Raw genomic sequence first — 15,946 nt, forward strand, 5'->3', positions numbered from 1 at the left:
TGGGCAGCAGTCCGAACCACTCAAAAACGAGCAGGGTTTATGTTCGCCCCGCATTTTAAAGGGACACTTTCTGATACGTAGAACTAGTGGGCACGTTCCTCGACATTGTACTGTATTTACATTAATGGACACACTATTCCTAATGTGTGTCAATTATTTAACGTACTAAATAATTGTTTCATTTAGGATTATTCACTCACGACTCAACACAGGCTCAAGCCCTAAATGTGCCTCACTTATCACCCGCATTTAAAACATACGTATATAATACTCAGCACTCATGAATAATAATGTAACAGATGGTCATGGTGCATTCAATAACTGCCGAACAAAACCTAAACATGTAAAAACTGGGCTTTTCAACCGTGGGAGATGTATGCTATACATGTTATCTATCTATATATATCTAGACCATTTAATTCACAGTTTTAATGTGTTAACACATAGGCAGATTCCAGTAAATAATGCTTAAATAATCCAAGAAAAGTTCAACTTGCCTGTCAGTTTTATTTCTGTAGACCACCACTTAAAGACGATTTTCTCCTTTTCCGTAAAACATATATGTCATAGTTGGAATCTTGCTTTTGCTTCAGATGTTTGGGCACTTTGGGAACACATGACCGTATAATGTAGGATGGCGTTCACATCTTCACCAAGATCCAATGTACCCTACAAAACATTTCAGTGTCAAATTCACTGTGAACAATTGTATGAAAAAAATCTGTGCATTTACATGAATGAAATGCACAAATTAATTTATTGAAAAACAACTAAAAAGGCAAAATGAATGTTCCAGATGAGCATGACAAGCATCAGTCAGATTAAAGAATGTAAAAGTAAGGTCAACTGACATCCACAGTAACTTCATGATACTTTGGGCTGGTGTGACATTCCTCTCAGTTACCAGCTACATGAAAAGTACTTCTTGTTGTTCACACTTTTAGCAAACATGTAAAATACAAAACCTTGCAAAAAAAAAGTGGATACATTTGCAGCGATTACAATTAACATCACATCAAACCCAGTCAACTGACGTGACAAGCTTGACTGTGCTCTTTAACGACTAAATAGAAAACACTTTTCAACGTGGAAAAATGCAAGTGCATGCCAGAAAAATTTGGACTTGTGTCTGAAATTCAGCTATTCAAAATGACACGACGATAACAGTATTACACGTTACATATCAGTAAAGAAAGGCTAACATGAAGATATGATGAACAAAAGAAAAAACGCACAACTCTGTAGAGACTGGTGACAGAAAAGGAAGAATGTTTCATCAGTTGTAGTCATCTGTGGAGTGACAATGAAAACATCAGTCCATTCAGCACTAATTCACGACAGTAGCACACACATCGCTGAAGATACGTCCAGAACTCTCCCCTGTGAAAGTTGACCTTTGGCTTTTCACAGTCCCGTAGGAGTCCGTGCTCTGTCGGTATCACCAGTGCGTGAAAAGCTCATCTTGTCTCGATGCGTCCATTTATTTGGAAAGGCGAGGTGTTGCGGACAGTTTATGGGAAGTTATAAACCACAACGTTGAGAGTAGGCTGATATTTTGTATTAATAAAAAATGTATCGCTCTCCCTCGTGCTTGAGGTTCCGCTGTTTGCCACCCATCAAACCTGTACAACAAATAAAAGCAGATGTTAAAACCAATGTTTACAATATTCAGCACTATACAGTTAGTACATTAATGAAATAAACAGTGGACAATAATTCCTTATTTCCCACTAGGAGTCCAAAAGTCATTAGCTACAACAGAATGGCGCCAACCCCGGTCAGTGGTGAGTAATGTCAGTTTACACTGAGGCTGTCAAAGTTAGCGCGCTAACAGAAAAGGGAAATTTGAATGGTAAGATAAGCTTTAAAGCCCTAGTAGATAGATTGTTAATTATGACTAGTAGCATTGGGAACTAAATAAAGCTTGTTAAAGACCACAGGGGATATTTATTGAGTAATACTCACATTGTACCTAGTTGCCATTGACTTGCGTAGACGGTGTTCCTCCATGGTCGGTTGCTGCTCTTTCTCTACTGCGATTCTCTCGTTCTTCATCTTCCTCATCCCGCTCCTCATTGCCACTGTGGTTCTTACAATAAAGTCTAAAATACAAAATGGTTAGTAACCAACACGGTTGAGTAATAATTAACCCCCCAACAGTGAAATGAGCTCTGTGAACTTTGTCATGGAAATAGGTTTGGTAGTAATAGCAGGGCTTACTTGTATATTCCGCGCGCCATGTTTTCAATGTACTTGGCTTTGTCCTGCAGGCCGCAGTGATAGTGGTAGGTCTTCACACAGGCTTTGATTTCGCACCCAATGGTTGCGCCGAGCTGGGTGCAAAGCGTGCATTTCTTCAAAAACAGCAAGACAAAAGATTCTGTTTAGATGTAAATCTGCCAGGATAATGACAGGAATTAAAACTGAATATAGAAGTTCTTATAACCATTCTTTTCCCTCGCTTAATCTCTTGGATGACTGTTTTCACATCGAAGTTCCCAAATTCTGCCCGTGACGTGGTCGTCAGCTGAACTGTCCCAGATGAAAACAGCTGTAATGCGACACATAGTACATTTACAACAAAGTGCTTGCAACGACCTAGATGTACAGTACACACACACACACACACACACACACACACACACACACACACACACACACTTACCATACACTTGTAGTGTGCAGCCACTTTTTTGGAGTTATCGGTATGAAGCACGCCCCTGGTTACATTTTCTTCATCACCAGCATGGCAAAAGCCGCAGCGCTGGCTGCTGTCACCCGGGCTGACGCGAAGAGGCGACCTTTCCCGCTAGAAAACATAGCAAGCCTCTCAGACCTAGACCCGGACCTGGATAGGCCAAATGACCGGGACTTGTCTTACGTGTGAGGAAGTCTCCTCGTCTGCTGCCTGGGAGGAGGTGGAGCGGGCGTCTTCTGATTGGCCACGAACCTTGGCTCGACCCTTCTCAAATCTTCCTCTGCCCCGACTTTGTGGAGGCGAGCAGTCCGAGTCATTAGCCACACCTTCCTCTTCATCTAAAATAAGAATTAAAAAAAAAACATGGTTGCTAGAAGACTTACAGTACTTCTAGTATCAATATTATATCTGAAAAAAACACCAAGTGTAGAAAGAAAGAGCACACTTGCCTTCAATGCCATCTCTTGAAGCATCTCGATGTTTGCGGCAGTAAACTCTTCATTTAGAAACAAGCGATCGTTTTAATGACAAATGTGACAAAACAAGAGTCAAATGGCGAAGTAACTTACAGGTAGATTCCTTGTGATGGATTCTCTTTAATCTGGGCCTTGTCCTTTACAGCGCAGTAAAAGTGGTAAGTCTTCCGGCATGAATTCACGTCACAGCCGATAGTAGCACCCGGCCGGTGACAGGAAGAGCACATCTGTTGGGGGACACGGAGCTCTGTTAGTTTCCTTCGAAACAGCAAAAAAGAAAATGACACACACTTGATTTGCTGGGATGGAAAATGTATTTTTACAATGTAGATCTGAATAATCAAGTCCCTGCATGGACCTGATGACACAAGATTAAATGTCAGCAGATAAATACAATAGACCCCGGCTACTGCACTTTCGGGTGGTCTTGGAACATAACCCCCATGAGCAATTGAAGCACCCATAAAAACGTCTATCTTTAACACTGAAATATCCTGGATTATGCTGATGTTTCATACACTACATGACTCACTCCTCTCCAAACCCATATCTAAACTTTGTTGTAACTTCTGAGGCAGGATTGTAACAAAGCTGACTGTCTAAAGCCAGTTCTGGGGTCGCCGCCATCTTCCACCTACATCACGTCTTTCCATCATATACGTATGCTGTATTGTAATGTATTTATGTTTTATTATCACAAAATCCACTCATTTGTGGCCAATGTAATTTCCTAATCACAAATAAGCAGGGAGATTTATTTTAAATCATTTCTTTTCATGGACGTGATGGCAGGCATGTGAATGAAAGCCTGCGGGTAAATATGGTACAACAGCACCCCCTACCGGCTCATTTGGACTATTGCACCAACTGTTGGTGTTTGCTTCATATTCATTTGCTCCATCTATTGCCTTACAGATTATTCCATGAATAGAAACAAGCTTCAGATTAATCGACTAAGAAATCGAACATGATTGTATTTTTGTGTACAACTTCAAAACTAATACTCACTTTTTTAAAAACGGCTTTAAAAGTAGTAGACTAAACTCATGCTGTCTTTGGCCAACACATTGTAGAAAAGGACTCACCAATTTGTTTCCCCTTTTGATCTCCTTCTTCACGTCCTCAATGCAAAAGCCTCCAATGTTTTCACTATCCGAGTGTGATGAGACCAGGGCGGAGGAAAAAAGCTACAGGCCGCAAACATAAAACAAAAATGAATAAAGACTTGTGCAGTCTTACATCAACACTGAAGTGTCAGAAATATGACACTAGAATAAAGAGTACATCAAGAGTGAGGATGCTGGACCTGCTGTCCATTACTAGTTTAGTCATAGGAATAGGTTTGCTTTTACATTTTGTGGAACTGTAGTATTTTGTTTTTGACAAAAAATGATCTCATGAGAACAGGGCAGCCAGACTGTGAGCGATGGGATTGGAACGGCACATGAATTGCTTTGTGCACATTATAAACCTTGCAATCCTATCAATAGTCGGTGCTCTCTGCGTCACTTGTTAATGTGTCTGCTTTTTTTCCCCCCCAAAAGAGTACAGAGTTCAACAGCTGCCGTGGTGTTAATGTTCGAGCAAAAGCTGTAGTACTTTTGTAGTACATTTCATCAAACGTACTTAACAGCTATCAGAACAAAACCTGGTCGCTGCATAAGACTTCAAAATCAAAATGTGATACGAGTTTGGAAATTCACTACTGTAAGCATCATGGGAAATGTAGTTATGAATTATTTCAAAATGTGCCTGAATTATTTCATGATTTGATTAAATAAATTGTCGTTTTTGCTAAAACATCGTCCTCACAAACCTGATATTGTGTATGTACTATGTATGTACTATGTTGACCCTGCATCATTTTGTATCCATGTTACCTGCTTGTAGATGCTTTTTTTGCCTATGCATAAAGTGCAACCAGCTTCCTATTCCAGTTTTCACAATAAAAGCCCTCTGTAGTACTAGTATAAATAATTAATGTTAGAATAGGCATTTAATTGGCAGTAAACCCATGTGATTCATACACAGCACAAAATCAGGTACGATTTACAGGTTAACAATGGAGATGGCACGGGGAACAACTGAATTGTCTCGCCACGCACACACACACGTGCTACATCTACAGTACATATAGTATAGTTACACGTCAAAGCAGTTACAACAGGAAATGTCACTTGGTGTTCTATTTTGGTTAGTAGGAACAAAATACACATACCTTTCACGAGGGAAAACAATCAGGATAAAATGTAAACATCATTCTGGACCAAACTATGTAACAATGTCTCCAAGTGACACATCATGTAATAGTTTTACAGTTGAGAGACCACCGTGTTGCGCTCACCATGCACTTATGGTGGGCTGCCACCTTCTGGCCGTCAGACACCAGCAGCTGCCCGCAGTCTTTTTCCCGGCTGGTTCGGCAGAAGGCACATTTAGGCAGGCGGGCTGCAGCACCCTTCCTCTGTCCAGACATGGTCCGGCCTTTTAAGGATGGAGGACTTTCTAACAAATAAAAGCAAAGAGAAAAAGAATGGAAATGAACGAACATGATGGATGAGACAAGGTTGAGTGTTTTTCACGAGTGTGAGTGATACACACAATGGCATCTGTCAGCGGGGACCTCATCTGTGATATCATTTTTTTGACAATAGAACCTCTGCAAAAAAATCTAAATTCATACTAATATGCAATATAATTAGGTCTGCAACTAACAATGATCTTCATAAATGATTAATTGGTTGATTATTTTTTTTAGATTAATCAATGAATTTTTAAAACATTTTTAATTTCTGCCTCTTTATTCAGAAATGGAAGATTCCAAATGAGAGTAAATAATTGATGACTAAGGAAACGAAAAATAATTACATTTTAGAGGCTGTAAAAACAATTAATCGATTACCAAAATAGTTGTCGATTAATTGGGTCATAGATTAACCATCGATTAATTGTTGCAACAGATAGAATTTAGAAATATCTGCATTCAGGATCTGCTTCACAAATAAACACCATCATTTTTGTGATAGGAACAGAGCAGCGAAGCCAACTCGCCCCGGTGGACGGGTACAGCAAGGAGGAAGTGTCGGTTGTAATTCCAACGAGTACTTGAGTAAAGGATGGCAGCGTTTGTTTGTGATGCAGCTGGCTAAGTAAAATACAAAACAATTCAACCGCATTACATGTTTGTGTGAAGAGATGACAACTTACGTCTGGGATTTCTTTTGTGCAGCACTACAATGAAGGCTGAATGAAGGGTGTACCCAGTGAACGCAACATCAGGAGTCATTGAAAGTATCACGTCGGACAAGAAAATAACACAGAAGAACCTAAAAAGCTGACCATTTGTTGCACAATGACGGTAAATGCTGATGGTGAAATGATGCAATGTTTCTCATTGTGCTCAGAGAGGCTGCTCCAACGTGCATCCATCTATCTACCCATCTATCCATCTACCCATCTATCTACCCATCACATCTACCAAAATGTGATTCTGTGTAAAATATCTATTTTGTACCATGTAAGGATTCTTGAAATTGTTTAACACTGCAATTTAGTAAATATACATTGTTATTGTTATTTAATGAAAATATGTACAATATGCATCAATTATACATTTCTATGAAAATCAAACCATTTCTGACAACATGGCTCAGATGAGCCTGGGATAAATGTGTGCAGTTGTCTTCAGTGTGTTTTATAAAATGGTGGCCGTGAACGCAGCAGCACACAGGAACATTTCAAGATGAACATTAACGTGCGAATGAAAGTGGATGTTTTTTATGTGTTTTTTTTTTTAATAAATAGACAAACAATATGCTGCAGCGTCTTGGACTAGCCATTACTGCCATGATTGCAGAGCCACCATCGCCTCACTGCGGCGGCGTGCAAATACACAATAAGCCTCAGTAAACAACCTTTAAATATGCTTTATTATTTTGTATCCACCCAACAAAATCATCCACATCACCAATGTGTATGACAGAGCGAACAATGACGAATGTGTGCTGCTGTTGTAAGAGAAAGGAGGAAACTCCCCCATGTTTCTTTGACAAAGTTTTGAATTAAAGGGGGTGTGTGTCTCCTTCTCCCACAAACTATCTACAAACCGCTCACATTTTCAACTATTTCAGCCCCCAATGTTCCTCAAGGCCGCTTTTTAGTGTGGGGGAACATAAGGCCACCGGTGAGGAAATGTGACTTTTTCGTGGTTGTGTGTGATTATTAAGCAGCGAAAGGAAGAATATTTCCCTTTAAATGAGGACTATAGTCCTGACAGGCGCGGGTGTTTGCAAAGAGCGCCATACGTGATGTAGCCCCGACAAGAGAGAGCAGCGAGCGGCTTCAGCGCCGAGCACAACGGCCTCCAACCACCACAGGCCACGAAACACGGCGGCTGCCTTCCAGACGACGACGCAGAAGTCTTACCTGGCAACTATTATCTTTTGGCGCCCAGAGGTAAAAAAGAGGGGGAAAGTGTGGCGAGCGGCGACTGAATTTCTCCCCCGTCCTTCACAAGTGATCGTGTGCTTTTTCTCACTCTACCGCCGTTAAGCTGCTAGCTACAAGGCCTTACACTCGCTACTTCCGGGTATGCGTTTCAAAATAAGGGTTTTGGCGCCCAACTGCATTGTTTGGATCCGTGAAAGTATAGTTTAATCTCTGACACCTACAAAATACACCCTGGAATTTGAATAAATGTATCGGCGAAAACAATATAGTCTGAAAATATACAAGGAGAGAAAAAAGCAACTCCAAACGATGCTCCTATTGGGGAGTAATGGTCATTTTGAACAAGTTACACTACAGTGCGTGACATACTTCAATTTGCAGTTCAAAATATCCAAAACCATGGAGACAGTTGAACAGTGTGTAAATATGACTTTATGACACTAGCCATAGGAGCATGAACAAACAAACTCAGGGTATAAATTAATGGACAAAAGAGGGCTGTGAAGGATTTGAATTAAAGTCAGTATTAGTAATTGCTTTTTATTGTATTGTGTTGAAACAATTGTATGAAATAAAAATGAATAATTATATTTTGTTGATGTTACATTGTCTTGTATTGTCATATTTATATACTTTAACATGTATTTACAAAAATGTGTACTGGTATCGGCAATACTTTATTTACTTGGTATGATTGATATAATTGATTCACATAATATCATTCATATATCATTCCATATAATTGATGATAATTTACCGTATTGCCCAACCTTGGAGGTATTAAAACAATACATTCAGGTCCAGCAGCTCGAATTTCGATGCACTTGATTATTGTTTCAGGACGACACTGTGACATTAATGTTAAGCAGTATTGAATTGGTCCACCCAAACAAAACCCTTAAAGCTATAAAACAAGCGCAACTTTCACAAGAGGGCGGTTCTATTAAAAAAAATATTGCCTACTTCAAACACCATTGGCTTCCACCTACGTCAGTCATTCTATGAGGCAAAACATACCCACCCAGTGTCCCCAGGATGAAGAGAGGACTAGAGTTTCAGCAGGAGACAACAGGGAAATGAAGTTGACAGTCAGGCTAGCTAGCTAGTTAGGTGACAGACGGTCAAGACGAGTTACCAAATTTAGTTTCAACATCACCGTTATGACGCTCGTCCGATTTACACACTTGTAACCGTTTTTGTTACGAATTAGACTTAAAAAGCCACTGATCCAAGATAAGGAGACTCACATTTAACGCAACTTACCCGTGAAACAGGAAAGTACAACAACTTGCTAGCCTGCTAGCTAACATTTAGCCAGCAAGCTTCCTCCAACTTTAAAACTTCACATCTCATTCGATCGGTGAGTTTTGACACTTTTTTACGTTAAATAATGGTGTTCTCCCAAGGGTTCAGCGTTGATCATAGCTTGTTTCTCGAGATGGCTGCTGGTTCACAAGCTAGCTCAAACTTTTGTCGATGGACATATTGCTGTAGCTTGGAAATATTCGTCTTTTTAAACGAAAACTAAGTGACAGTTGTTAAAAGATCAAGTTAACGTTTATGCTTGAAAATACATTTGGAAGGTTTATGTTGTTGCATTGCTCGTGTGTTGCTCTGGTCTTAATAGTTTATTACCTAGTGTCGACTTTCAAGCAGACAGTAACCTACGGTAGCTATGGCCTTGCTTTCCTCATGTGTGCCTTTTGCAGCCATTTCATGGTTCATCAGAGTTGTTTCTTTTTCTCCTCCAGCCATGCCTTTTCCTTTTGGGAAATCTCAGAAGAGTCCAGCAGAAATAGTGAGGAGTTTAAAGGAAAATGTTGCCTACATGGAGAAGCTGGACGCTGGTGAAAGTAAAAAGTGTGAAAAGGTCAGTGATAGATTATTGTCAGTACTTTGGTAACAAGGAAATGCAATGTCTTACTTTGAACTGAACACTTCCCAGGTTGCAGAGGAAACTTCCAAAAATCTAGCTTCCCTGAAGGAGGTACTCTGTGGGACAGGCGACAAGGAGCCTCAGACGGAAGCAGTGGCTCAGCTCGCACAGGAGCTGTACAACACGAACCTCCTCATTTCACTCATTGCAAATCTGCAGAGGATTGACTTCGAGGTAGGCCACACACTCTTATTAGCAAAAGTATAGATTTGAACTGGGCCAAAGCAAAATTTTCTTTTCATGCCACCAGGACCATTCAGTTTGTCTTGTTTTTTATACACAGGGGAAGAAGGATGTGGTTAATCTGTTCAGTAACATTGTGAGACGACAGATTGGCACTCGTACTCCCACGGTGGAATACATCTCAACGCACCAACAGATCCTCTTCATGCTTCTGAAAGGGTATGTTCATCTCATCACACACAAGGAGAAACAAATGCACTGTAACATATTCATTTAGAACTTGCTTGTTGAAACATTTTTCTGATGGAAGCCTCATTTCGAGCTCTGCAAAATATCTTTCAGCGGCTCCCATCAAGCAGTGAGAAGGACCTTGTTGTAATTTCTCAAGTGTCGGACATGCAAATGAAAAATGGGTTGTCAAAAGCTGGTTTTTATGGCACTCTAAAATGCAGGCATCCGGCTTGGAGTTGTTTTGAGTGATAGTCAGCTGCTGTCTGTTGACAGTCAATGACGTTGTCCCTCTTTGTCGGCTTCATGTGACTTAGATTAAATAATTGAATACAATACTGCCGTCCTGCAGTAAATTTGTCCTACGGGAAATGCGTAACTCTGCTTACTGTATTTCCATGTTCTTATTGCAAACCTTCAGTTGTAATTAATTTACGGTAGAATATATGGAGAAGTCTTTTATACTGCATCATGCATGATGGGGTTTTTGCACATTATTCTGAAAATCTTGTTTTCCAAATCGTACAATCTGAGCGGCATTCGGCTTTAGAGGTTCTACTGCGTTGAACAAAAATACGGATCATGAAAAGGTGAGCTAGTACTGAATGGTACTGTGTGCACATGTACAGCTACGAGAGTGCAGAAGTGGCGCTGAACTGTGGAATTATGCTGAGGGAGTGTCTCCGCCACGAGCCATTGGCGAGGACGATACTCTTCTCTGAAGAGTTCTACTGTTTCTTCCGATATGTGGAACTCTCCACCTTCGACATAGCCTCGGACGCTTTTGCATCATTCAAGGTACGCTTGGCTAAAATGCTCTCTGTCCAGCATTCCCAAACACATCATGTCCTGTGTTTTTTCCCCCTGCCTTGTCAGGATCTCCTCACAAGACACAAGCTCATGTGTGCTGATTTCTTAGAGACCAATTATGACCGAGTAAGTACAGAACTGTACTATTTTTGATACACCTCAGAGTATGCGGTAACTATATTTAACACTGCTTTAAAATGTCTGTAAGGTGTTTACAGAATATGAGAAGCTCCTGCATTCTGAAAATTATGTCACCAAAAGACAGTCTTTGAAGGTAACACCATTGCCGCTTCGGTTAAATGAACACTTGGTGTCGTCAATAAAGGTTATAAACCATTTTCAGCTCCTTGGAGAACTTCTGCTGGACAGACACAACTTCACCGTCATGACAAAGTACATCAGTCGAGCGGAGAACCTGAAGCTGATGATGAACATGCTGAGGGATAACAGTCGAAACATTCAGTTTGAAGCCTTCCACGTCTTCAAGGTGTGTGCTTTTTGTTTGTTGTTGTTACTTTCAATGGCAGTGTTTCACAAAGGACTGCAATATACAGTATTTGTGGCGGCAAAGGGGGATGGTGTAATAACGTGTAATGTCACATTTGCATAATTGACTATGATGCAAATTGTGACTATCAGACGCCAAAATTGTGATCTCCAGTCACACTAACATGCATCTAATTTGTAAAATGTATCAGTCTGAACTATGGCATCACTACTGTGAATGATAATACACATAATATGGAAGTGGAAGTGCTTCATGCCCACTATAACCTTTGCCATCTAACCTACCTCGGTGTTCCAGCGTCACTGGTAGGGGAATATTCTCATTCATCCAGGTCATTGTATTCTCAGCGCATTGAATCGATCGCAACTGGGCTGTTTAGGTTGTCCGTCCAGGTTTCATCAGTTCGTGCTCAATGACTACACACCAGTCAGACGACATAGGACAGCTCTAATCTGAGAACATGGTGCAAGATCCAGACCTTTATTATTTGCATGAATATACTGTCATCAGGAGCATGTGTATCTGTTATCTACTTATTTTCTTTGATGCTGGACACCACTGCGATGCATAACTTATTTTTGATCTCACAGGTATTTGTTGCAAACCCCAACAAGACTCAGCCGGTGCTGGACATTCTTCTTAAGAACCAGGCCAAGCTGGTGGACTTCCTGAGCCATTTCCAGACAGACAGATCAGAGGATGAGCAGTTCTGTGATGAGAAAAACTATCTGATCAAGCAGATCCGGGACTTGAAGAGGCCCACAGCGCTGGAGGATGCTTGAATCCTGTAGGATGGATGCTCCCAAAGGTGGTAGATGCAGTGGTGGGGGTGGCAGCCAGCATCTGAAGACATCTTCTCTAAGGTTTAGTTTTTTGTTACACAATATAGGAACAAAGTAAATATGACTTCCTTCTGTTTTTAGTTTGGATGGGATTTACATCCAGCAACCTGAGTGGGCCAAGAACTCTTCTATAAATCGTAGTGCTTCTTAAGCGTTGAACAGTCCATCCTTGTAACGTTGGACCTTTAGCTGTTACTCTTCACATTGATGCCAGCAGAGACCTTTGAAAATGACAACTTCACCATGTCTGCAGCAGCATGAGATCTGGACAGAACCGAAACCTGAAATCTGATTTATTGCCTTAGCGTTCATCATTTCTGGTGCCGAACGCAGCTGTTTTTGCCGTCACAGAGGTTGACCTTACCAGAGCATGTGCAGACATAGGAAGAGAAAATCAAAACGACAGAGGAATTCATTGATTGTGTTGCATTTTTAGCCGGCGCTTGGTGAGGCTCACATGTCTGAAATAGAAACGGTGCATCAGATAGTGCTGCAGGGTGTAGCAGCCATCCCTACGCAACCGGGACACGGGCACAATATTCCAATTGATCCTCATGTTTACCAAGCATAGACTGGCAAAGGATTGTTAGGGTCACACTGATAAACACAAGTATAAGTATTCCACAAGTATAAAGCCATTAAGTTATGAAAATAAAGTGGCATAATATTCCGTTTATGTCCATCATCATCAACCACAAGGGGCAGAGAGAGTGCTGATTTCAGATTGTCGCAATTTAAATCTCATAACATTAACATTACAAGTTGTGTACTTGAACTATTATAATGTGACATGGGTCTGGTTAGCATGTGGTTAGCATGTTTCGCCGAGTATTCCAGTTTCCTCCCACATTCCAAAAACATGTTGGATTAATCGGCCACTCCAAATTGTCCATAGGTATGAATGTGAGTGTGATTGGTTGTTTGTCTGTATGTGCCCTGTGATTGGCGGGCGACCAGTCCAGGGTGTGATAGGCTCCAGCATACAAATCGCCGTAGAAAATGGATGGGTCTCATAGTTACACTTTTTTCTTAGATTTTTACAACTGTTTTCCATTTCAGTGTGGCCCTTGTGTTTCTTTGTCGCCATGCACCCTCCTTCGAACAGTTACCAAAAGCACTTCTCAGGCACGGCCCCTTTAAAGCAAAAAGCAGGAAATAATATGTCATTTTGACACATATACTAGTCAAACCAAAGTACCTTATCTAATTTAAGTCGTCAGTTAATTTGTTATATAAACTATTTTTTATTATGTTACTTGATTCACACTAATTGAGATTAGAAAAAAAATGAATATAAAATAATTAGTTGAAGTATTTTATTCGGAGAGATGCCACAACAAAATGCACAGGGTTTGTTGTCACATGTCTTGGTGATATTTAGTTTGTTTTTTTTAAACATTTAAGTATGTGGTGGTAGTAGTATTTGATCCTGTGATGCGACACATAAGAGGGAGTATGGTAGAATAGAATAATGAGTTGTGGCTATTTCGTCCGGTCATCATTTCATCTGTTCAATTCCCACATTATTTTTCTTTAGGTCTAAAATGTCAAATTTTAGGATGCTTTTTGTGCGTGTGCAGTCCTCTAGCATATACCTCAAGGATATACAACTTATGTTTTCTTGCTTTTCCTTGACATTTCAGTTTCAGTGGTTTTGTATACACGCATATGTTGTTTTTATGTATGGTCAAACTTGAACAGGGTTTTCTTGGCCGGAAACATATTGGGTGGTGCCACATGAATGTTACTTCATAATGAATTGCATCGTGGGAGCTCATAATGAATTACGCCTTATTTCAAGACATTCAACAGATTATAGCTGTCATCTTCATTTCAATAATCACCCATTTTAAAACCAAAGTCTGCGAAAGGGTATTTGAGTTTCTACATTTATTATTAGTTCTATTCTATTAGATGTGTGTATGCACATCAAGCATAATTATTAGCACCCATAAATCCAAAAAGTACAGCATACAGTATATAGCCGTCTGCTTCATCTCCATTTTAGATGCTAAGTGTAGTACAGTACAGTACATTCCTCAGTTATACAGCCACTCCAGCATTTGGCACCTTATATTGTGCTAAGTTAGCATTACATGTTTATAGAATCCTACCTCCACTTGACCATAGACAGTACATCACTGGCAATATAATAGAGACGTTGAAGTCCGTAGTTTTACAGTTAGCGCTTTGACTGTATATTTCCTTACTTTGACTCTTCAGTTGAAGTATGTTTTCTATTTGTTGCCTTCCCCCCCTATTTAATCATTTATTTACTTTGGGTGGAGTTCTATGTACCGTATTTTCCGCACTATAAGGCGCACCTAAAATTAGATTTTTTTTTAAAAAGCTGACAATGCGCCTTATAATCCGGTGCGCCTTATACGTATATGGATCAATACTGAGCCGCGACAGGTCTCGCAACTTACGGTAAGCAGCCACCGACTCCATTTTTCCCGTAGAAGAAGAAGTGCGCTGTGCATACTGGGAAATATTAAACAACGATTCACTTTAATTTGTGCGTTTGTATAAAGACCCTGAAATGGCTCCTATTAAGAGACACGCTTACAACGCAGAGTTTAAACTCAAGGCGATCAGTCCCGCAGTAGAACACGGAAATAGAGCAGCAGCAAGAGAGTTTAACATTAATGAATCGATGGTGCGGAAGTGGAGGAAGCATGAGGATGAGCTGCGCCAAGTAAAGAAGACTAAACAAAGTTTCCGTGGCAATAAAGCGAGATGGCTTTACCTCAGAGAAAATAATAAAACAGCTGTTTATTCATTTTGGGAGTGAATGGAGTTGTGGAAAGCTTGTTTGTTCTCTATTAATAAAGTTTGACTGACCTATCTGACTGTTTTGTTGACATTCCCTTTAGCGCGGCACCATCTAATGGTTGCATAACGTAACTACAGCCTCTACTGTAGCGCCTTATAATGCGGTGCGCCTTATGTATGGAAAAAGTTTTAAAATATATCATTCATTGAAGGTGCGCCTTATAACACGGTGCGCCGTATAGTGCGGAAAATACGGTACATACATTTATAAAGAGTGTGAACCAATTCATGAAAATAAACTTTGTGGCAATTTAACTGCCGTGTTGTGCATTTAGTTCTAACGTCATACATGCCTAACTGACTTTCAGTGTAAATATGCCTTAGTGATTTGTTACTAATTAGTTTCTCAATAACTACTCTAAATGGATGTGCCTTAGTTTCTCAGTAACTACTCGCTAGTTCCTCATTAGTTCTCCACTATTTCCTCAAAAACTATTGTACATGTATGAACCTTAGGGATTAGTTCCTCAGTAACTACTCTAAATACATGTGCCTTAGTTTCTCAGTGACTATTCTACTCACTATTTCCTCAAAAATTATTGTAAATGTGCCTTGGTGATTAGTTCCTCAGTCACTACTCTAAATGTATGTGCCTTAGTTTCTCAGTGACTACTCTACTCACTAGTTCCTCATTAATTCTCCTCTACGTCCTCAATAACTATTTGAAATGTATGTGCCTTAGTGATTAGTTCATCATTACTTCCTCAGTAACTACTCTATTTTTCTGTAACTTATTGTAAAATGATATTTAGCTACACACCATTAAAACCTGTAAACACTGACACCCTATTCAGTGAGTACAACTAACTTGTACATGTTGGCAGGCCTGCGCCAACACTGAAAGTACTCTGAGCTTCTCTCGTATCTTGAGCCACTTGTTTAGCCAGCATATTAACTTTGGGAGGACCTCCCCCCTCTTCCTTGGAACCCTGGGACACATACCATCGTACCAGGAGGGATCCACTACAAGTCACGTGTGGG

The 15,946-nt window shown here is 40.3% G+C and overlaps 2 protein-coding genes across 5 annotated transcripts; one reads left to right on the top strand and one right to left on the bottom strand.

Moving 5' to 3' along the window:
* Positions 1–506: 506 nt before the first annotated feature.
* On the bottom strand, positions 507–7,757 carry phf6 (PHD finger protein 6). Of its 3 annotated transcripts, none has more exons than XM_058062844.1 (11): positions 7,600–7,757; positions 5,519–5,679; positions 4,260–4,361; positions 3,268–3,401; positions 3,148–3,194; positions 2,882–3,036; positions 2,666–2,809; positions 2,447–2,551; positions 2,221–2,354; positions 1,973–2,102; positions 507–1,622 (listed from the first exon to the last, which is right to left on the bottom strand). In XM_058062844.1, the coding sequence occupies exons 2-10, from the start codon at positions 5,648–5,650 to the stop codon at positions 1,973–1,975; spliced, it is 1,083 nt and encodes a 360-aa protein (XP_057918827.1). In that variant the 5' UTR covers positions 5,651–5,679; positions 7,600–7,757; the 3' UTR covers positions 507–1,622. The 3 variants fall into 3 exon arrangements, with proteins under 3 accessions (XP_057918827.1, XP_057918826.1, XP_057918825.1); XM_058062843.1 differs by having other exon boundaries at positions 508–1,622; positions 1,966–2,102; positions 5,519–5,675; positions 7,600–7,752; XM_058062842.1 differs by having other exon boundaries at positions 509–1,622; positions 1,966–2,102.
* On the top strand, positions 7,475–14,399 carry cab39l1 (calcium binding protein 39, like 1). 2 transcript variants are annotated; one of them, XM_058062847.1, is made up of 9 exons: positions 7,475–7,629; positions 9,375–9,493; positions 9,569–9,733; positions 9,843–9,961; positions 10,600–10,768; positions 10,847–10,906; positions 10,989–11,054; positions 11,124–11,267; positions 11,879–14,399. In XM_058062847.1, the coding sequence occupies exons 2-9, from the start codon at positions 9,377–9,379 to the stop codon at positions 12,068–12,070; spliced, it is 1,032 nt and encodes a 343-aa protein (XP_057918830.1). In that variant the 5' UTR covers positions 7,475–7,629; positions 9,375–9,376; the 3' UTR covers positions 12,071–14,399. The 2 variants fall into 2 exon arrangements, with proteins under 2 accessions (XP_057918830.1, XP_057918829.1); XM_058062846.1 differs by lacking the exon at positions 7,475–7,629 and adding an exon at positions 8,632–8,983.
* The last annotated feature ends 1,547 nt before the right edge of the window (positions 14,400–15,946 follow it).

The sequence above is a fragment of the Doryrhamphus excisus genome, chromosome 23 (genome assembly GCF_030265055.1).
Source record: "Doryrhamphus excisus isolate RoL2022-K1 chromosome 23, RoL_Dexc_1.0, whole genome shotgun sequence".
NCBI lineage: Eukaryota > Metazoa > Chordata > Actinopteri > Syngnathiformes > Syngnathidae > Doryrhamphus > Doryrhamphus excisus.